Source organism: Dermochelys coriacea, chromosome 7, assembly GCF_009764565.3.
Source record: "Dermochelys coriacea isolate rDerCor1 chromosome 7, rDerCor1.pri.v4, whole genome shotgun sequence".
Taxonomy (NCBI): Eukaryota; Metazoa; Chordata; order Testudines; family Dermochelyidae; genus Dermochelys; species Dermochelys coriacea.
This window is the reverse complement of record NC_050074.1, coordinates 45,300,104-45,322,090: the sequence shown is the minus strand read 5'-3', so window position 1 is coordinate 45,322,090 and position 21,987 is coordinate 45,300,104. Positions and strand designations below refer to the sequence as shown.

Genomic DNA, 21,987 nt, shown 5'->3' with positions numbered 1-21,987 from the left:
ACTATATCCACTGGATCATCTTAGTCCACATGTTTGTTGACACCCTCAAAGAAGTCTAATAGATTGGTGAGGCATGATTTCCCTTTTACAAAAGCTGGATTGACTCTTCCCCAACATATTATGTTCATCTATGTGTCTGATAATTGTGTTCTTAAAACGCTGATATCTTCCCTCATTCAGGCCCGGCTACCAGCCTGCTTATTTGTCCCTTTCAACTGAGTGTTGAGAGCCACTATAGCTGGCACACAACAGCAGTCATGAGTGAAAGAAGAAAATGCCCCTCTGGGGCAGCATTCAGAAAAAGAAAGAAAGCAAAGGAAGCTTTTCTATCGAAGCAGGAAGGAGCTCTCCTGAGATACATAGACACAAATATTCGTGGTGATCCTTCTGGCCCCAGTAAGGATGTGAATGGTGAGGAGATGCCTGATCTTCCAGTTAGTCAGAGTGCAGGTGACCTGGCAGCTACTGCAGCATTCATATCTCCATCTCAAATGGATGTAACCCTGCACACTCCTGAAGAAAAGTGTAGATCAGAGAAGAGTGTAGTGGAGGCACAAGAAACAGCTGAGGCTGAATTCCTTAAGTCTAGATGATCCAGGACTGTGGACCCACTTGAGCAGTAGCCTGAGGGACTTCCTTGTACTGCATGGGCCACAGCAAGTGAAAAACTTCATGTTCCCCAAAGACAATGAAAATAGAAGTTTCCATCCAACACATTAGTGGTGTGAAATCCCCAATGGTGACAAAGTGGAGAGACCATGGCTTATGTACTCAAAAACCCAGAATGCTGCATACTGTTTTTGTTGCAAACTCTTCCAGTCTAATGTTCCAGCCACATTGGGTTCGACAGGAACAAAGGACTGGAAAAATCTGTCTAGAAATCTGGCATGCCACGAGAAGTCAGCAAATCACCAGAGAACATTCCTTAGATGGAAAGAGCTTGAGGTGAGACTAAGGTTAAAGGCCACCATAGATGATCAGCATCAAGAGAAGATTGCATCAGAGTCTCTTTACTGGCAAAATGTTCTGAAAAGTCTCATTGCCATTGTGAGAATGCTTGCTACCCAAAACCTAGCACTGCGTGGCACTTCAGATCAGCTGTATGTGCCAAACAATGGAAACTTCCTTAAAACTGTGGAGTCGATGACTGAGTTTGATGCTGTATTCCAGGAGCATCTAAGAAGAGTCACCACCCAAGAAATGTACACACACCACTATCTTGGAAAAACAATTCAAAATGAGATCATACAGTTACTGGCAACAAAAGTCAAACAGAAGATTGTGGCAGATCTGAAGTCAGCAAGATATTACTCTGTTATTCTGGACTGCACACCTGACATCAGCCATATGGAACAAATGACTTTAATGGTGCGTTTTGTAACTACAACAGAACCTAGTGAAAATGTCCCTGCAATGGTGACTGTCAGAGAGTATTTTCTAGAATTTATTGACATTGATGATACTAAAGGGGCTGATATGACAAATGTGCTTCTTAAAAAGCTGGAAGACATGGGAATTGCAATAGCTGACATGAGAGGTCAGGGCTACGATAATGGTGCCAATGTGAGAGGAAAGAACAGAGGAGTGCAGACACAGATCAGAGAGTTAAACCCTCAAGCTTTTTTTGTCCCATGCAGTTCTCATTCATTGAACTTGGTGGTCAGTGATGCAGCATCAGCTTCTAGTGCGGCTGCTGAATTTTTTAACATAATTCAAAGCACCTGTGTATTTTTCTCTGCATCAATGGCAAATTTTGAAGCAACATCTGGGGATATCCTCTTTGACACTGAAACTATTGAGTGCCACACAATGGGAAAGTTGAGTGGAGGCGATAAAGCCTATCAAACACCAAATAGGGAAGACAGCTGATGCCATAGTTGACATTATGGAGGAAAATGCTACGACAGGAACTGTTCATGGGAGAACAGTGGCAGTGGGAAATGGAATAACCAGAAATATACATAACTTCAAATTCCTGTATGTCTTAGTGTTGTGGCATGACGTACTGTTTGAAATAAATGTTGTAAGCAAGAGACTCCAAGGTGTTGACCTTAATATATCTGGAGCAATGGAACAACTGGATAAAGCAAAGTCATACCTACAGTCTTACCGGTCAGATGAGGGATTTCAAAACATTTTGAAGAGTGCACAGAAGTTGGCAGAAGAACTTGACACTGAAGCTATTTTCCCACCCATTCAACAATTCAAGAGTCACTGAAGAAGAAGACATTTTGATTACGAGGCATGGGATAATCCCATAAGAGACCCAAACAACAATTCAAAGTTGAATTCTTTAACCAGCTGCTAGATTGTGCAATATAGTCAGTTGAACGTTTCATGCAGCTCAAGAAACACAGCAGTATATTTGGGATGTTGTATGCTTATTTCAAAACTCCTCACTATACCTGAAGAAAACCTACACCAGCAATGCAGGGCACTAGAGACAGTGATGACATGCGCGATATTGATGAGAGTGATTTAGGTGATGAACTGAAAGCTCTTTTTCAAGATACATTTCAGCAGGATCAACTCCAAAGGCTGTTCTGGAATATATGTGCACAATAAGATGACCACCCTCTTTCCAAATGCTTTTGTTGCTCTGCGCATACTTCTAACACTTCCTGTAACAGTTGCCAGTGGAGAACGCAGCTTCTTCAAGCTGAAGTTAATAAAAACATATCTACGCTCCACAATGACACAGGAGAGGCTGGTCAACCTTGCAACCATCTCAATCAAGCATGAGCTGGCCCAGACTGTGGACCTTCAGAAAGCCGTTCAAAACTTTGCAACCAAGAACGTACGGAAAGCACCACTTTGATTATTCAATGCCAGTGTTTACTATTCAGACAAGAAAAGTTACATTTGCTGTTTAGGTATTTGAAAGTTAAGTGTTCCTTAACATTTTTGAACAAGGCATTTTAAGTTACTAGTTCTTCTTTATTGGGGTAGGTAGCAAAGCAGTACCATGAGAGGAGTAGAACAGGAAGAGGGCAGACTAGAGACCTTTCAAAGTTTTGGCCCAAGCGAGGGGGCATGGGGTGTCATTTGAGCTCCCTGCCTCAGGTGCCAAAATGTTGTGGGCTGGCCCTGCCCCAGGCCAGCAGCACGCTGAGCAAGGCCGGCGGCCGGGTCCCCGGCTGGCAGGGGGCCGGCGGCTGGAATCCAACGCCGGCAGCGGGCTGAGTGTGGCTGGTGGCCAGGATCCCGGCTGGCAGGGGAGCCCCCGGAGCCAATGGCCGGGACCCCGGCTGGCAGGAGGCCGGCAGACGGAACCCCAGGCCAGCAGCAGGCTGAGTGGGGCTGGTGCCCGGGACTCTGGCTGGCAGGGGGCTGGCGGATGGAACCCCAGGTCAGCAGCAGAGCCCAGAGACTGGCGGCCAGGACCCGGGCAGTGTGAGTGCCGCTGAAAATCAGCTTGCGTGCCACCTTTGGCTCGTGTGCCATAGGTTGCCGACCCCTGGTCTCGTCTATGTGCATCTCTGTCTCCCTTAGCTCCTCCCGTTCAGCCACTGTTCTCAAGAGCCAGTACTCAGTCTCTGAGGGCCATGAGTTGATCGCACCAAATGTACACACATGCCACCTGCTCACAAGGCAGGAAATTGTACATGCTGCATTCAGTGCAATGAATTGGATAGCCCCCATCTGATGTTGCATTTCTGCCTGCATTATTTTTACTATTTTTTTTTTCATTCTTAGTTTTGGGGGGGATTATTGGCCTAAATTTAGTGTGTTTGTTAGGCGTGACTGGCTCTCACACTCCCTTGCAAAACTCCGATGTTTCATGCTCCTGTTCACTAGCTCCTCTGGTGGCTTAGGAGGTGGCTTGTTAAACTTGCAGTTAGCTCTGCCCCCTTGTCAAGGGATCCTACAGGGATTAGGGATCAAATGATAGCAGACTTGAGCAGCTGGGTTAGATTTAAGGCTGTTGTGAAAACCTGACCTATGAATTTTCTGTCCTTTGTGGGTATAACATTTTACATTTAGGGGTAAATCTTGCACGTGAAACATTTCTGGGCCTGATTCTCATTTACAGTAAGGCCACTTTACACCTCTCTGGCAGAGTGAAGCAACTTTAAAGTGGGCAACAATTATATTTAAACCCACTTTAAGAGCCATTTGCACAACTAGAGTCGTGTAAAGTGTCAGTGAAAAGAAGAGTCAGGCCCATTTATCTTTTTGTATATACAGGCATTTACCAGTAGATGGTGATAGTGTGTTGGTGGAATTTCCTAAGGGAGATGTCAGTGCCACAAGTACTCCTTTTCTTTTTAAGGGAGGTTGTCATCTTATCATCTTATTCACTTTTATATTTTTTACTTCCCATTATCATTATTATAAACCCTCCCAGAGCTTTGATATCCTTTGAAATTCTCTCTTAAACAAATTCTCTTCCATTTGGTCAGCAGTAAGTAATGCTGTGTCTTTTAAGTCCCAATTCAAAGTCCTTCTTCTCCATTGACTTGTATCTTTTGCAGACATTTACACCAGTGAGCGCAAAGAGGGTATAGAATCCTACCTAATCAGAATGGCAGTGGGTTACACTGGCTTTGCACAGGAGTAGATGACTACACAAGGTGAAGGACAATGGTGAATCAGGCTCTCTGTTTTGTTTATTACTGTTTTTTGTGCATTGGTGCAAGCATCAGGTATGTCAAGAGCGGAATGAGAGGCAAGATTCTCAGCTGATGTATCATGATGTAGAGCTACTGAAGTCAATGGAACTTTGAGGATCTGCCTCACCATCTGTAAGTTAAATACAGACAGAAGAGGGAGTGTGTGTAGATCTGACTAAAATGTGGCTATTCTCCTTCCATATTTCGGTGACAGGATTTAGTAATAGATCCAGTACTTAGAAACAGGACATTCACTGGAACAGATTTACCCACCACCTCTCAGGGGATTACCAAACTGAGTTATATATACACATACCAGTACACTTCTTTACTGATGTGCACACCCACATACCACCACTCCCACAGCACCAAAGAACTGAGTTATCAAATTGAGTGCATTTGTTGATTTTGGGGCATTTGCCCTCAGTACTTAGTTATGTACTCCTACTCCTCGGGGAGAGAGAGAGAGAGAGAGAGAGAGAGAGAGAGAAGTGTTTTTTTCAGAAAATGGCCACTAGATAGAGCCTGATTACAAACCTAAGAAATCTGTGAAGATGCCTTTTCCATGTCCTTCTGGAGCTGCAGTGCTCCTGCCTAAAATATAATAACTCTATAATCTCGATGAGGAGAGATTAGAGGCTATGAGGAGAGATTAAAGAGGGTAGGGCTTTTCATCTTGGAAAAGAGGAGACTAAGGGGGGATATGATAGAGGTATATAAAATCATGAAAAGAAAAGGAGTACTTGTGGCACCTTAGAGACTAACAAATTTATTTGAGCATAAGCTTTCGTGAGCTACAGCTCACTTCATCGGATGCATTTGGTGAAATGAGCTGTAGCTCACGAAAGCTTATGCTCAAATAAATTTGTTAGTCTCTAAGGTGCCACAAGTACTCCTTTTCTTTTTGCGAATACAGACTAACATGGCTGCTACTCTGAAACCTATAAAATCTTGAGTGGTGTGGAGAAAGTGAATAAGGAAAAGTTATTTACTTGTTCCCATAATATAAGAACTAGGGGCCAGCAAATGAAATTAATTGGTAGCAGGTTTAAAACAAATAAAAGGAAGTTCTTCTTCACTGAGCGCACAGTCAACCTGTGGAACTCCTTGCCTGAAGAGGTTGTGAAGGCTAGGACTATAAAAGGGTTTAAAAGAGAACTGGATAAATTCATGGAGGTTAAGTCCATTAATGGCTATTAGCCAGGATGGGTAAGGAATGGTGTTCCTAACCTCTGTTTGTCAGAGGGTGGACATGGATGGCAGGAGAGAGATCACTTGATCATTAGCTGTTACGTTCACTCCTTCTGGGGCATCTGGCATTGGCCACTGTCGGTAGATAGGATACTGGGCTGGATGGACCTTTGGTCTGACCCAGTATGGCCATTCTTATGCTCTTAACTCCCCTTCATAACTGAAGAGGAAGATGCACTGTGAATGTAAAGGTTAATTAGTCATTGCCAGAGACTACTACCTGGAAAGTCAGGAAGGTGCAAATGGAATTTTTTGGCAGCTTGTAGGGGACCTGCTCTGTTCTCTTCCCCCCTCCCTTTTCCTGAGGCCACACGGCTATGTTAAAAGTGTCTCTGAAGGTAGGGGGAATCACTGGTTTTATAAACCTTACCCAGAGGCTAGGATGGCCTTCAAAGACTAGGAAATTCCCAGGTTACAAGGGCACTTGGCCACCCTATATAGCCCAGTGTCTAGTGTTCAGCTGTCTTTCTGACTATAAGAGACTGTTCACTGGCATTCTTGTAGACAGTCCCAGTGGAGGTTCCAAGGATTCAATTTCTCTAGAGCAGAGGTCCCCAAACTATGGGGCGCACTCTCCCAGGGGGGCATGGAGGAACATTTTTTGGGGGGGAGGTGTGGCTAGGGCCAGGCCAGCCCTTACAAAGGGTGGGAAGGGAGCACCACCCAACTCTGGTCCTGGCCCTGGCCTATGCCTGAGGCTATGCCCCCTCTTCCACCCTCAGCTGTGGCCCCAGCCTTGGCCCCCTTACTCCTGTCTGCCTCCGCCGCCCCCCACCCCCCACCCAGAGCGGCCGGGAGGGGCACGGACAGGAGTAAAGGGGAGTGTGAGGTAACGAGTTTGACTACTGCTCTAGAGCTCAACCTGCTTACTGTCTTATCCCTTAAGGTGGTCCCCATGGGTCAGTGACAGAGATGCATTGGCCTGGGTGGTATTGAATTTATTCATTTATCCATTAATAAATCTAAGAGGGAAAACAGAAAAAGGTTTCTAACCATCAGAGGAGTGAGGTTCTGGAACAGCCTCCTAGTAGGAGGAATGGGGGCAAACAAACTAACTAGTTTGAAGAGGGAACATGATAACTTTATGAATGGGATTATAGGATGGGCTTGCCTGCAATAGCAGGAACTGGAGTCAATGACCCAGGAAGTTCCTTCCAGTCTTACCTTCTATATTCCTTAGAAGGTGTTTGCTTAGCTGTTGCCCCTGCTGTCCTTGTGTTGTGAATTAAAGAGGAATTATCTCTGGGGCTCTCAACTCAGCACCTTTCACCTTCACCAAATCCACTTGGAAAACATGAATCTCAGTGTTGAAATCTCAGCCTGTCTGGCCAGACACTGCCAGGTTACTGAGGAAAGGGAAAGGTTGTTTGTTTTTATGAGAAAGCAGGGGGTATTGGCAAGGTTGATGCTTCAAGTTAAAGCTAGGGGAGGGGAAATTTCTCGATCACAGCCTTGTGGTACATACCAGCCTAACAAGGAGGTTACTTGCTGATATTTGCAGCAGGGGGTGCATTACAGCGGCTCTCTGTTTTAACATAGCCATCTGGGAATGGTCAGCGAGGTTTCTAATCTCGCTTTTTCCTAGTCACATGCACTCCAGAGAATAAAGGGACCCTGGTGATTGCAACTGCTGCCTGCATTTCCCTCCCTCTTTTCTGCTGTGTGCGTGCGTTTCTCTGTGACTGTGGGGCTGGGCTCGTTGCAGCCTCCAGCGTCAGCCCAGCCTCATTCGCCTCTGATTGGCAGAGCTCTGAGGTCCAGCCCAGCCTCGGTTTGCTCTGATTGGCAGAGCTCTGTGGTCCAGCCCAGCTTTCCTGGAAAGTTCTTGGAAATCTATCAAAGGTATTTCTTTGAACACATAGAGGGACAGAAGCCAAATGCTTTATAAAACAGAAAACAGTTTACAACTTTTCAGCTGATCCTGCCTTTTTCCTTGGGGATTTTGGTATATTTTGGAGGCTCTTCCCTTCCCCTTCCCCGGCAATTCTCTGGAGTGCAGTGCTGATATCAAGATGTCCATTATGGACACGTCTATTTATACTTTTTGTTTTTTAATGTCAGAACAGTGATGTGAATACAATACAATTCCAGGAATCCGTCACTTCCTGGAACAGATTAAAAGGGGCAAACAAAAGATTACTTAGTTGTGTTTTTTCCCAGAGCTTCATTACTCCTGGAGCCAGCGTTCAAGTAGGTTGCAGCTCTCCCAGTTCTACATTCAGGGAGATTATTTATTGATACTTATTTATTGCTATTTTGGAGGTGCTTTATCCTGACTTGAAAGGTCGTTCTGAAGGAGATTTCATTCCTTCTTTTAAAATCGTTTTTCCTTTTCTCTGGTCATTTTTAATTTTTTTTCTTTTTAATCAGAGCAAGAATATATTTTCTTATCTTCAAAAGTACCAAGACTGCGCATATTTTCCTAGCTAAAGTTGCTGAAAAATCAGTAAAGTCTTTCTCTGGGCAGCCTGATTTGCTTTCTGCTTGGCTTCTCCCGGTGTGTGAACTCCAGAGTGCCGTGGGAGAGGTTTGTTGGGAGCAGTCCAGTCTTTTCTTCCTGTGAATTCCTAACTAAAGACTTGTCCTAGCTCCTCTGGGGAACAAAAAAGAAGAAGGCAAGAAAAAGGGGAAGACCGTTTTCCCATCCTATTGAAGACTTAATGCGTTTTTCCTGGTCCTGGAGTGACATGATCCTCTGTGTTCAGGGGTAAGATTCCTTGCAGCCTTCATTTTAAACGCTTGATTTGAGAATTGTCAATAACAGACTCTGGGGCAGATCCTCAGCTGGTATAAACTGGCGTTGCTCTATTCAAGTTAATGGGGCTATGCTGATTTGCACCAGCTGAGTATCTGGCACTCAGTACATGTGAGTGTCTTGTGTTTCTGGTTTTTATATCTTTTGTCCAAGAAGGGCATGAACAGACTCCTTTTCTTTTTGCGAATACACACTAACTCGGCTGCTACTCTGAAAAAAGACATCCTGATATCCATCCTCTCTCTATAGCTGAGAAATCACATGGCACTCAAGGTCCTTACAGGGTAAAAATTAGCTAGGGGAAAATTCTGACTATGCTATACAATGTATCATATGTAAAACTACAGAGGACAGAAGTACAGAATAATAGGAGCTATCCGATTTCGCCATAGAAACAAACTACTTACAGGGAAAAGCTTTTCAGGAATTTTTTTTAAAACTGTCTCTGTCTAATTCCAAATGAATATATAGAATGAATGCATATTTCTTCTTGCATAGCTTTTCTATACAAGATTGTGTGTATGTACACATACATGTGTATACATACAGTGCATTAGAAAAATTTAAGATGGGGAAAAGCCCTAGTGCCCCAGATATCCAATAAGGTGCAAATAAATTCTTGTGCATGCCTAATTTTATCATATAAGTACCCCTGTCTGGTGCATGCATATTGGCATTTGCATGCTCACATGGCGAGTTAGGCACTACATGGGTCATCTACATATGTGCGTACGATCTGCATGAATATATCAGGCATTTGTGCACTTGGAAATATTTGCAAGCTCCTACCTTCATTAATGTCTGGCCATGATGTCATTTTAACCATCCTGTCTGCCACTAGAAGATTTTCCTCACAGTGTTATATTTCTGCTCTGTCTACTTTTAAGTGACTCAAGTGTGGGGATTTCCACCATTTCTCCTATGAGCCTCCGATGTCTCATAGAGCTCACTATTACAAATATTTTCCTGCTGCTCAACCTATGTCTTCCTTTGCTTGATTTCTCCCATGTTTTCAGCCCACATGACAGTGCTCATAGTCAAGCTGTTTGAAATTAATGTTTCAGGTTAAGCTTTGCAGGACAGTATCAGATGCTTTACTGAAGTGCAAATATATCATATCTACAGTATATCTATCATCCATTAATAACCTGTACTTCATTCAAATGGGGGAGGTTTGGCCACTGTTTGTCTTTATAAAGCTGCTTGTTTATTGCTCTAAGTTCCATTGTCCTCTAAAATTGTATGCATTTTGGATCCAATCCTGCCCTTCTTACTCAGGCAAAAGTCTTGTGGGAGTTGATGGGAGTTTGCCAATATAAGGAGTGTAGGACCGGACCCTTCTTCATGTACTGTTTCACTGTGCGTGTTATTATGAAGTTTGACTTATCACAGAGGGAATGGCAAAGATCACTCTAATTGGTACCGTCTGTTTCTGCACTATTGTATCTTCTCAGTTCTCCAGGGCTTTTCTCAAGGTGTCAGAAAAAGTTTGTTTGCTACTTCTTTTAGGACAAAAAGATGCATATCAACTGGACCTGCTGATTTTTATAAATACAGTTTCTTCCACATAGTTCTTTATCTGGTTCATAATAGCAGCTATAGTCACAGTGTATTCTGTTCATTCCTGATCCTTGACCTCTTTTCTTTTTGTCTTGTTTAGTAGCTCAGCCACCTTTGATTCATCATTAATTAGACTCCATTAATGGGTCCACGTTCCTGCCACACATGGATTTTAAAACTTTCTTTCACTGCACTGTGCTCACTAGAGGTTGTGTCACCCCAGGCTTTTTTATATGTATGGAAGGGGACAGGGGAGCAAAATCCACGCAGCATCCCCTGTGACCTTTCCCTGGATATTGTGGAAGAACCCCCACTGGAAATGCATGGGGGTTGGGCTCCATGGGTTTTAGGTGGCAGGATAGTCAGGGAGCATATGGGAGCCAGAGGATGAGCACTGTAGGTGAACTCATCTTTCTCCAATTCACACTGGCCCCAGTTCACAAGAGCCCTTGTGACTACAGAGAGGAGACTGTACACAGTGGTGCTGGAACAATTTTTATAGTAGGGGTGCTGAGAGCCATTGAATCAAACTGTAAACCTTGTATATAATGGAAACCACTTCAAGCCAGAGGGTGCGCCAGCACCTCCCGCACTCCTAGTTCCAGCACCTATGATTTTACATAGAGTTTAAAGACTTGAGTCCTTTCTACATCTCTGAAGTGAAATGTGAATGGATTCACTGCTTCCTTTAGTGAAAGTGCTTCCCCAGGGTGGCTTCAAGATGAGTTCTGGAGGTTCAGAGACAGCATTCCACGAGACAATGGAAGATACAGAAGCAGCATAGTGAAAGCAGGAGCAGAACTTTCTAATAAATGATCAGTTAAGGTACCTAATGATTGTCTAAAGATTCCATTCAAAACCGCTTCCTGATCTCTCCATCTCCCTCAGACAAATCTTAATACCTGTCCCAAATCAGGTGTCTAAAAAGCAAAATGGTTTTCATGCTAGCAACAAGAAAACATTTCTTTAAACACAAGACTTTGCCTGAGGGCATAGCAGAAACATTTCCAAGAAGAAGCAAGCTCAATTTTGGAATCCAAGCTGCAGTGTTATTGTTCTCGAGCTGGGAATGGGGCCTATGCACCATGGGACTCCTTCTCCTTTACTTTTCACCTTGTGCAGTCATTTATACCTGTGCAACACAAACTGCTGGTGTTGAAAGCTACCAAATCTGAATCCTCCACTGAGAGTTGCATTTGACATCCACTTTGTACAGTGATTACACAAGGTGCAAGGCAATGGAGGATCAGGCCTGTATTGCTTCTTTTTGAAAGAGCACAGGTAGTGCCCAAAAGCTACTGAATAATACCCAGGTGAGACTCTCCTTGGAGAAAGTGTCTGGGCTTCCTTCATGACAGTGCTACCATGGAAGGGAATCTTATCCAGAGACATTGCCTGCAAGACAAGAACCACAGAGAAACGCTTTGTATACTAGTTATCAGAGAATACTGGTGAAGACTAGGGGCTAGAACAAAAATTTAGCAGGTGAGGTCTTCTAGGATAGAAATTAATAGGCAGGATTCAAAATCCATGTATGTCATAACTTGCTTTTTCTAAAGTAGGGATTGGCTGAAGAAGACCAGCGATGTATTTGGCTGATGTTTTAACTCATAACAGTCTCTTCTGAAAGTCTGTGGAGCATTTGATTTTGCGGGATCAGTGTGTCCTCCTTGACTGCCCTTCATTGTTTGAGAACACTGAGCGTCCCTCACTTTAGAGCCAGATTTACCTATGGCCCCATAAAAACTCTCTACGTAGCTACATTCGAAATGCAAAACCATGGAACTCTGGCTGCAGCTTGCTCTCTCTCTTAAAGGAAAAACTCCCCTTCAATCTCCTCCGTGCTATTGTTCTTCATATGTCTCTCCTTTTGGGTCCTTGTCCCACAATTAGGACACAGCTTGGCGAGAGGGCTGGAGAGAGGAGTGGGCCAAGTCAGGGTAGGGTGAGGAAGATCAGTCTGTAACCTTATCCCCTGCCTCATCCACGTTTGTGTGCCCATTAAATGTCACTGTCTATACAAAGGACAAAGTTGATAAGATTGGAGAAGAAATGCCAGGGACATCCGTCCTCTCTCCCCCTCTTTTTCCTATGACGTGGAGAATGCTGCAGCTGCCTTTTTAATCTCCATTAGCTTCAGTCAGTCCCTAGTCTCAAGTTGGGGATTGTATTGCATTTCCTTGGGAACACATTTACCTTATATTTTTTTACCCTAGAGAGGTCACCTTGGTGCCAGGTGCAGTAGAGATAAACATTTGAGATATGCTGTGGCACAGGGTTGAGTGAGGGTGAAGAGTGCCACAAGATGGAAGGCCCAAGCCAGGCCCAGTCAGATCCTCCCATCAGCTGCTCTCTTTTTGTTCTCTTTCCTTTAATTTTGCATTTCATTCTTGCCAGCTCTGTAGGATTTTAACATGCAGGAGCAATGCATGTGGGGTGCTGCTCACCTAGAGCACCGAGACACGTGCTGCTTATTTTCAGACTCCTTCTGCAGGACACGCAGCTTTGTACATTCCCTTGGCAGTGAAAACTCTGGGCTGATTCCTGAGACTTAGAAGTCTGATTGGGAATGAGAGCTCCCTCCTCACACTCCATCATCCTGTACTCTCACCAGAGGTCACACCTTCTTTTAGCATTCCCCGTGGTGCACAGAAGGACTTGCCACAGACCACAGGGCAATGGGACACATTACAGCTAATTGCTAGAAGGCTACAATACTGCTCCCTTTGAAGATTTATAACCACACTGAACAATGCTCACCATGGCACTACCTTGTTGGAACCCTTCTACCATTATAAATATGCCAGGGGCTGGGTAGTTACACTTTACACTATGTTTCCTTCATGCCATTTGATCCCAGGGACTGGCTAGTTATTCCTCTGTGATGGCATTTCAATATCAGCACACGCTTAGCTTCTAAGAGGCATGACAAGATCAGGCCAACCTGCAGTGACAGGAGGATAACGTGGGGGAGCTGATTCTCCTCTCAGACACACTGTCATAAATCTGTAGTAACTCCAGTGAAGTTTACACCAGTGAAACAGAATCAGGCCCACTGTATGTCATCAGGAACCCTATATGTATCTCCTCCCCACAGCCTTATTAAAAATGCAATATCCTATATATTAGAGCAGTGTCTCTCAACCGTTCCAGACTACTGTACCCCTTTCAGGAATCTGATTTGTGGAAAAAGCCACCCATCCCTCCCTGCATCGAGGGGCTCATCTTTAGCTCTGTGATGTTTGTTTTTTCCCTTTTCTACTTCTGTTGGAAACATAACCGTAGTGAGGATCTGTTTACAGAACACGTGCTGTAGCACGCGTAGCAGTCTCTGAGCTGATAATGCAGCCCTAGGCAAGGCAAGCTAAAAATCATACAATGTGTCCTTTGTTTTAGACCCCATCCTTTGCTCGCAGAGGAGAAGATCAGGAGACAGTCATTCAGAGGCATTGCAGTGGATTTGTCAGAGCAGATCATGCAACCTCGCTCCGTTACGGTCTTCCAAGGAGACTCTGTTCCTGCCTTCATGGCACCTGCTCCTGAGAATAACCTGCCTCAGATGCGAGATCCTGAAGAAGACCTGCTATGCATTGCAAAAACCTTCTCCTACCTGCGAGAATCCGGTAAGGCTCTACCCACCAACATGAGGTCACTGGGTGAGGAGGCCACAGGGTGTGGGGAAGAACTCTCTGTGAGCCACCTCCAAGAAGAAACTCCTCTCCTAGGAAGGTTGCTGGGCAATAAGGTTGGTCTGCTGTAAGTGTCTTGCCCCACAAACTGTTACAGCGGAAACTTATCAGTGCAATGAGTGGTCCCAGTCTCAGCCACCACACAGCCAGTGTTTGTATCACAAAGTAGCCCACCACTAGCATACACGGGAGCTTTGCCTTTAATTGCTCCATCGACAGAAAGGGGAACTGGCTCCTCTGTCTCTGTAAGCCCCAAACACTGCAGCATGGCCTCCTCCAGCCTGAGCACACTGATGAAAAACATACGCTGGAAACCCTGCAGGGCTTGGCTATGCCATCTCTACTGTATTTCCCATATAGCCTGCTCCTGCCTCCCTGTTATGAGCAGCCTGTGTTTTCAGTCTAGTGATGATTCTTTCTTTCTTTCTTCCTAAATTAACTCTCTCTTTCTGGGATTCCTTTCCAGGCTGGTATTGGGGATCTATCACAGCCAGCGAGGCCAAGCAGCATCTTCAGAAGATGCCTGAGGGTACCTTCCTGGTACGGGACAGCACCCACCCCAGCTACCTGTTCACACTCTCTGTCAAGACCAACCGGGGTCCCACCAACGTGCGCATTGAATACGCTGACAGCAAGTTCCGGCTCGACTCGAATTGCCTGTCCAAACCCCGCATCCTGGCCTTCCCAGATGTGGTCAGCCTTATCCAGCACTATGTCATGTCCTGCACAGTGGAGAACAAGAATGAGGCCCCTTATCCACCGCCCTCACCCCTGTCCCCCGTGCAAAAGGAGATAGTGGCTGCGGCAGTGCACTTGAAGCTGATACGGCCGCTCAGCCGCAATGACAGTGCCCCCAGCCTACAGCACCTGTGCCGGCTACAGATCAACAAGTCAACAATGGAGGTGGACCAGCTGCCACTGCCCAGGAGGATGGGGTACTATTTGAAGCAATATCCCTTCCACCTCTGAGGTGCAGCTGACGGGCCTCTGACCAACAGACTAGAATCTTGATGTCTTTTTATCTTGCTGAAGCATGGCATCAAGGGGGTACAGTAAAGACATGGTTATCAGCAGTTACTGCATCCACTTTTTCTCTCCCCTCCCCCAATTCCATGCCTACACCAGGGAGAGGGTTGATTGTACCAGTGAACTGTGGGACACAATCTCACCTCCGAGCCTCAGAGGCTTGAAGGAAGTGCTCTTGACACGTGCACACTACTTGAATTTCAGAGCTGCCATGATGTTAGGAGTATTACCATTGTTCTTATCACTATTTATTTCCTTGTTAGCCTCTCTCCTGATATTTTAAGGCACCTTTTAGTCCGTTTTTGTTTCTTTTCCTTTCAAGGAATTAGGGATGGACCTGGGCTGGAATAAAGGATCTCAACCCAGACCAAACCCAAAACTCCAGGGAAGTTTGGATCTGGATTCAGATCTGGATTTGAGTGTCACCTCTTTGACCCTGTCTTTGTAGTAGGCCACTCTAAATTCCACATCCAAACACCCCTGGAACCATGGGGGAAACTGAGATTCAGATGAAAGTCTGGATCCAAACTTTGGCACCTGGGCCCTATCTCTGAAACATATGGTCTATTTCCTTTCTTCACAAACTAAGAAAGGGCTGGAAATGCTGTGACCTCAGAGTGTATGTATGGCAGGCATCTATATATTTCACTGGGATGTCACCAAGGTTGGAAGATGGCCCAAGGTTGGAAGAATTTTTGGACAAAAACACCTCTCCCCTGCAAGTTCACAGGTTCTGGATATTGAGTTTGGGACAAGGAGGCCCCACTCTGTTCCCCTCCCTACCCCCATCCTCTTTCCCATTTCAAAAGGAAGTTCCAAGTAACACTTTTAAATCAAGTCCTTGGCAACCCAAGTCCCCAGCTGATTATCTTCAGGCATTGCGGGTCGTGGGCATCTATCCCGCATGACTTGTGTTTTCTTCCCATCAGTGTCAATCTCTTGGCACTGCCCTTGCCTTGGTGAAGCAGGGAGAAGAGTGGTGGCATCCTGGTCCTGGCTCAAAGCTGGCTCTGCTGAGCTGCACTGATGACACATGGTTTGAGGTTATTTATTTATTTATTATTTCAGTGGCAAAGGGAGAAAAAAAAAACACCTGTCCCTGCTTCATCATCACCATGTTGCCAAATAACCAGCCCCTCTGCCCCATTCAGCACTAAATAACTAGCCAACCATCACCAGGCAGCTTCAATCAATTCAATGATTTTGTTATCCCCTGTCTAATTTGCTGGTAGCATCTTCTCACTTGAAAGAGACTTACTCTGATGCCAGTATTGCTTTTGCATCCCATAATAGACACAGCAGTTGAGCTTCCTCCCTTTGCCAGTATCCACACCCTACAGCCCTGCCTTCTCCCTCCCCCAGATCTCTATCTGTGGAATCTTTGATCAATGTCTGTTCTGACCCTTGGGTTCCAAAATGAAGCTATTGACCCCAGCCCTCTGCCTCCGCCCCCACACAGCAAATCGGTCACAAAGGGCCGTATCATCCCCTGCAGAAGGAGGGGGCACAGAGTGAGTGGATTCTGCACAGCAATGAACATGGAAGGGGGCAGACTGCCTCCTCGGAACCATCATTATCTCCCACCACTTGCCCAACCTCATGGAGACCAGTCTACAGGGGTGTGGGGGTGGGGGGGGTGTGTGTGTGAGGAAGATGCAGCTAGGAAAGGGACACATAGGTCTAGGGGGGCTGCTCCTCTCCACAGCATCTTCCCTCACCTCTGAACCCTCAGGACTTTAGCAGGCAGTAGGCCCTGACCTCCATAGGTCCCAGGGCTGGGTGTATTTGGGGAGAGAAATCCCAGCTTGTTCACAGAGCTGGAAGGGGAGGAAGAGATGGGACAACACCCCAGGGGATAATAGTCTGAAGGAAACCTGTGGAGTTTCCTCTCCACTCGATAGGAGCATCCTACCTAAGGGGCAACACGGCACAGTGTATTTAGTCAACATTCATTTCTTGTCACATTTTTGCACACTGGTAGTATTGCTGGCTTTGTTTTCCATACTTTGATGATTGACAGCATGCGTGTGTGAGGTCAGGTTTCTCTGTTACTGCACCTCTGCCCCCACGTAGGGGCTGTGGAAAGGCAATCAAATGAGAATAGAAAATTAAAAACAAATAGAAAATACATTTAAAAAAACCCCATAAGACCACTGAACAAGGCTTCCTTTTAGACAAGCTCATCTGTCTGCTGGGTGGAGGAGGGGGTGGGGGGGTTGGAGATCGGGAAACTCCAGCTATGGAATTCACAATAATGATCTTGGGAAACCCGTATGACTTGCCAAGCTAAGCTGCATATGTGGCAGCTCTCTGGGAGAGACTCAGTCACTACAGTAGGGTGCGGGTAGGTGGTTCTGCTTTCTGAACCAACCCCTGGTGACTCCCATTCAGCTGTGTCCCAACAGTCGACCTTTTTCCTTTGTGGGGCTGGTGCGGGAATCGAGCCTGCAGGTTTCGGAGCTCTTGCCCAAAGGGCTCCTGGGTAGGAAGAGTGGGTGGGAGAAGAGGGTAACAATGTGGCATGCTTGATCCATCTGAAAGTGAGTGGATGCACAGGGACAACTGGAGGCTGGAGGCTCTTATGGGCAAGGGTGCTCTCTGTGATGTTTGTACAGCACCTAGCACATGGGGCCTCTGGGTTCTATTGCAATATAAATAATAATATACATAGACTCCAAAAAGTCACTTTCTTCTACCTTGAAACAGTTTTTTTAAATCATTTGACTGGATTTTAAATAAAAGTCTGATATTTTAAAGCCGTTCAATCTAAAAATCTCTGGTCATATCCAAGTAGGATCATCAAACAGTGACTCTTCATTTAATCTTTTCAAAAACCGAGTCTGAGAACACGGAACAAGCTCTTAGCCAGCCTCCCTGTCCTGCCAAATACACACAAACCCAAGTTTTTATTTTGTAGATATCAGGAGAGTTCAGAGTTTTAGAAAATTCTGATCTGAACATCACAAGGTGAATAAGAATCTGATTGCCACTCCATACTCAATACTTACGGGCAGCAAAATCACAGGTCTCCAGTTGCCAGGGATGGAAGGAACGCTCTCAAATACTTTATGAAAGCATCTGACCCATCTTAATATTGCTAGTATCTGGGAGAGAAAACCCTCCAGAGTCTAAAATCTGGGTGTAAGTAGGTGCAATGCAACTAGAAGTCTTTTGAAGTGCACCTTTTTACACCAGTTTTGAATTTGGCCCTACTGTAGGCTATACACCTCTAGCACTCCCTTGGGGAGATGGTAGGCTCCTCTTCTGTACTGGAGTCTGGGGCATAGCCCTCTGGCCATGCTGTTCAGGGTCTCTGCTCCCTTGCAGGGGGACCTAAATTAATCCAAACAAAAAGTCATCATGCTTTCGCAGCCCACAGAGAGCAGAATCCTAGGCCTTAGGGAAGCCAAAGAGAAAAGAAAAAGTACCAGCTCTTCTTCTTTCTGAGAGGGCCTGGGTGGCCAATACTCTCAAGGTGTTTCCCTGGTCAGCAACCCCTGATTCCAGTGGCAGCGGGAGCTCTGACTTGCAGTCCTGCTCCAGAGAGCTACCCTGCACCAAGCAGGGACCCTTCCTTTTAGGGTATGTCTATATTGCAGCTGTGTGGTTTCGTTCACAGCATGGGTAAACAGACTCACGCTAGCTCACTAAAAATAGCAGTGGGGATGTTGCAGTGCGAGTGTTGGCTCAGGCTAGTTGCCCAGGTGTGGACCCAGGAGGCTGGCCAGGCTATCCTGAGCCACAGCCCTTACCACAATGTCCACACTGCTCTTCTCAGTGCACTACCTTGAACTGAAATGGCACACATCTGCCTGCCTCTGCTGGGAATCACATCTTCCAGCTGCAGTGCACACCAACGCTTCAGGACCTGCCCATCTCCAGGCTTGACAAGCTTCACAGGCATGCCAGGCTGAGGCTGACTGTGCCCAGAGGAGCTCTTTAACTCCTTCCTGCTGAGGGTGGGGACCTGCCCCACCACAGGCCCCAAGGATAAAACTCTGCTCTCAGTTACATTGATACTGATCTGGAATAGCTGCATGCACTTAAATGGAGTTGCAGTAGAACCTCGCAACACCTCAGAATGTAGGTTGTTTGTAATTCTGACAAAATGTTAGGGTTGTTCTTTCAAAAGTTTACTACTGAACATTGACTTAATACAGCTTTGAAACTCTACTATGCAGAAGAAAAATGCTGCTTTCCCTTTTTTTTTTTTTTAGTAGTTTACGTTTAATGCAGTACTGTACTGTATTTGCATTTTTTAAACTTTTTTTTTTTTGGTCTTTGCTGCTGCCTGATGGTGTACTTGCAGTTCCAAATGAGGTGTGTGGTTGACTGGTCAGTTCGCAACTCTGGTGCACATAACTCTGAGGTTCTACTGTATTCCAGATTCACCCGTGTAAGGGAGTAGAATTTGGATCCCAATCTGGGATTTTTTTTCTTTTTAAAATCCACTGTCTGAAAGCCAAGAATATTAGCTTCTGTTTTCATGGGGCCCCCAAAAATCCACACTTTGTTCTTGCTACACTGGCCCTGGAATGGTCATTCACTAAAGAACACTCCTGCCAGTACCACACGCATGAGGAAACTTCCACTGCACACTGAGGATATGTGGGCAGGGCAATGCTGCTGCTCAAGCTGAAGTTGTTAAACATAAACAGATATGTCTCTATTGGTTCCATTGGAGGGATGGAGGGGTGGTGAAATTAAGGCAAGTCTAATGGAAAAATAAAATCAGGAGGGAAGTTGTGACCAGACTTGGAAGAAATATTTGCAAACAATGGAGAGCATTAAAAAGAAAGAAGAAAAGCACTAAGAAATTACTTGAATATGATTTTAAATACTCTGAAGTCAAATTCTTCCCTCATTTACAGGTATGCAACCCCTTGAAGTTGGAGGTAGGTCATCTGGGATATGCATATGGCCCACTAACACACAAAGGTAGTCATGGGTGGTTTTGCTCACAGGTGGTTTTACTGATACCCTATGTTATTGTAATTACTATTTCTCACTCCTGCATCTTCAGGACATTTTGCCAAGGAAAATGTGTTCATGCTCTGAGAGCCCAGGTGCCAAGTTTTGACCCAGATTTAATTTATTTTTACAGCTGAGTTATACATCTCTGAAAATAGGGGTGTGAATGAAAACCCAGACAGCACGTTAATTATAACATCATGAAAATTGCTGCTTTAATATCTCTCCCTGCGATGCTTATGTAGTGTGCTAAGTATCGTTGCTGTCGGGCCAGCGCATGGCATTCTTTTCTGCATGCATATTATTTCTGGCTAGATGCATACAAATGCACACAGAGCATTTGAAGCAGATCTCTAAGCAGGCTGGAAGGATATGTGACAGATCCTCCAATCCATGTCTGAAAATGTGCTACAGAGATGCCCTGCAGTGCTTCAAAATGAAATAAGCAGGTAAACTATGTTCCACACTAGCTCTATGGTCTCACTTCATGCCTTAAGAAATCACCCTTCTGAGCAGACTGTGTGTGTGTGTGCGTGTGCGTGTGTGCACGTGAGCGCAAGCACAGACATCTTTCCCACCCTGCTCTCAAACACAGGAAAATCTCACCCCTTCTCCTGGGGCTTAGCTTTATTATTAACCAGGGAACCAATTATACATTAACATGGTTTAGTTTCAACCTTCTTTCCGGGTTTCGCTGCTCAAGGGTTCCTTCCCCTGGACTGCTCAGCCCATTCCCAGGATCGTCTCTCTGAAGATGCAGTCCCTTATAGTCAGATCGGTTAATTAGTCAGCAAAACTCTCAATGAATCACTACAATCCACTTAACCCTTCTGAGGCAGAACCAACACCCACAGATGCGGTGAGATGTTTCTAGCAAACCCCGCTGGCCTGTTACACTGCATTTCTGGGCCACCATCCATTGCTATTTTCACCAGTTATCAGAGGAAATGGAGACTCAAAAAGCAAAATAACTGGATACTCCACATACAGTTCTTCCACTCGGCCCAGCAGTTTACTAATGGTCAAGTCCGTGGAAAGCCTGTCTATCTACTGCTTCCTATATCTCCTTAGCGATCACTGGCGCATATACAATGGATGGTACCACCATTAATGTCTCCCTCCCCCACCTCACCTGCTGTCCAAGGGACTGGAATATGTGGGAGGGGAATAGAGAGTAGAGATGGTCTGAACAACCCCCAGTTTTGGATGCAGATCAGAATTTTGCATCTCATCCCCATTCCTAATTGCAAAGTTAAAACGTTTTATGCATCAACTTTAGCAAGCCCTGCCCCTAGCTCCACAGGTGGGAAATTTTTAAAACCATTAAACTTGGCAGCCCATAATTAGAGAACCAGCCAAGAGTGAAAAATGAGAGATAATAAAAAAATAAGATCAAATCTTCCTGAATGTGTAATTATCCAGGGAATGGAGCCTTCCCATCACAGCTCCTTGCCCATCCTTCATTCCCAGGGCTACATTCCCAGAGTATGCCCTGCCATTCTGCAGAGCACCTGGGCACCTCTTGGTTTGTTAGATTAGCAGCAGCAGAGTGTTTCATGTATAAGAGCCAGACAGAAGCCAGTTAGATTTGCAGCACAGGGAAAGCAGGGCCACCTGATGCTACTGTCCTGCACCAAGTAACTTTTCCCCCATAGCAGGATACCAGAAAATGGGGCAATGGAGCTGTTATAACTATAAAGGGAAGGGTACCCACCTTTCTGTATACAGTGTTATAAAATCCCTCCTGGCCAGAGGCAACTTCCTGTTACCTGTAAAGGGTTAAGAAGCTCAGCTAACCTGGCTGGCACCTGACCCAAAGGACCAATAAGGGGACAAGATACTTACAAATCTTGGTGGGGGGGAAGGCTTTTTTGTTTGTGCTCTTTGTTTACATGGTTGTTCTCTCTTGGGACTGAGAGAGGCCAGACAGAAATCCATCTTCTCCAACCCATCCTAATCCAAGTCTCCAATACTGCAACCAGTATAGATAAACCAGGCAAGGCGGATTAGTTTATCTTTTGTTTTATGTGAATTTTCCCTGTGTTAAGAGGGAGGTTTATTCCTGTTTTCCGTAACTTTAAGGTTTTGCCCAGAGGGGGATCCTGTGTGTTTTGAATCTGAA

At 45.3% G+C, this 21,987-nt stretch overlaps 1 protein-coding gene across 1 annotated transcript; it reads left to right on the top strand.

Moving 5' to 3' along the window:
- Positions 1 to 7,665: 7,665 nt before the first annotated feature.
- CISH (cytokine inducible SH2 containing protein) lies at positions 7,666 to 17,653 on the top strand. The gene is made up of 3 exons (XM_038408784.2): positions 7,666 to 8,571; positions 13,576 to 13,802; positions 14,335 to 17,653. Exons 1-3 carry the CDS (start codon positions 8,525 to 8,527, stop codon positions 14,835 to 14,837), a joined length of 777 nt encoding a protein of 258 aa, XP_038264712.1. The 5' UTR covers positions 7,666 to 8,524; the 3' UTR covers positions 14,838 to 17,653.
- Positions 17,654 to 21,987: the final 4,334 nt, after the last annotated feature.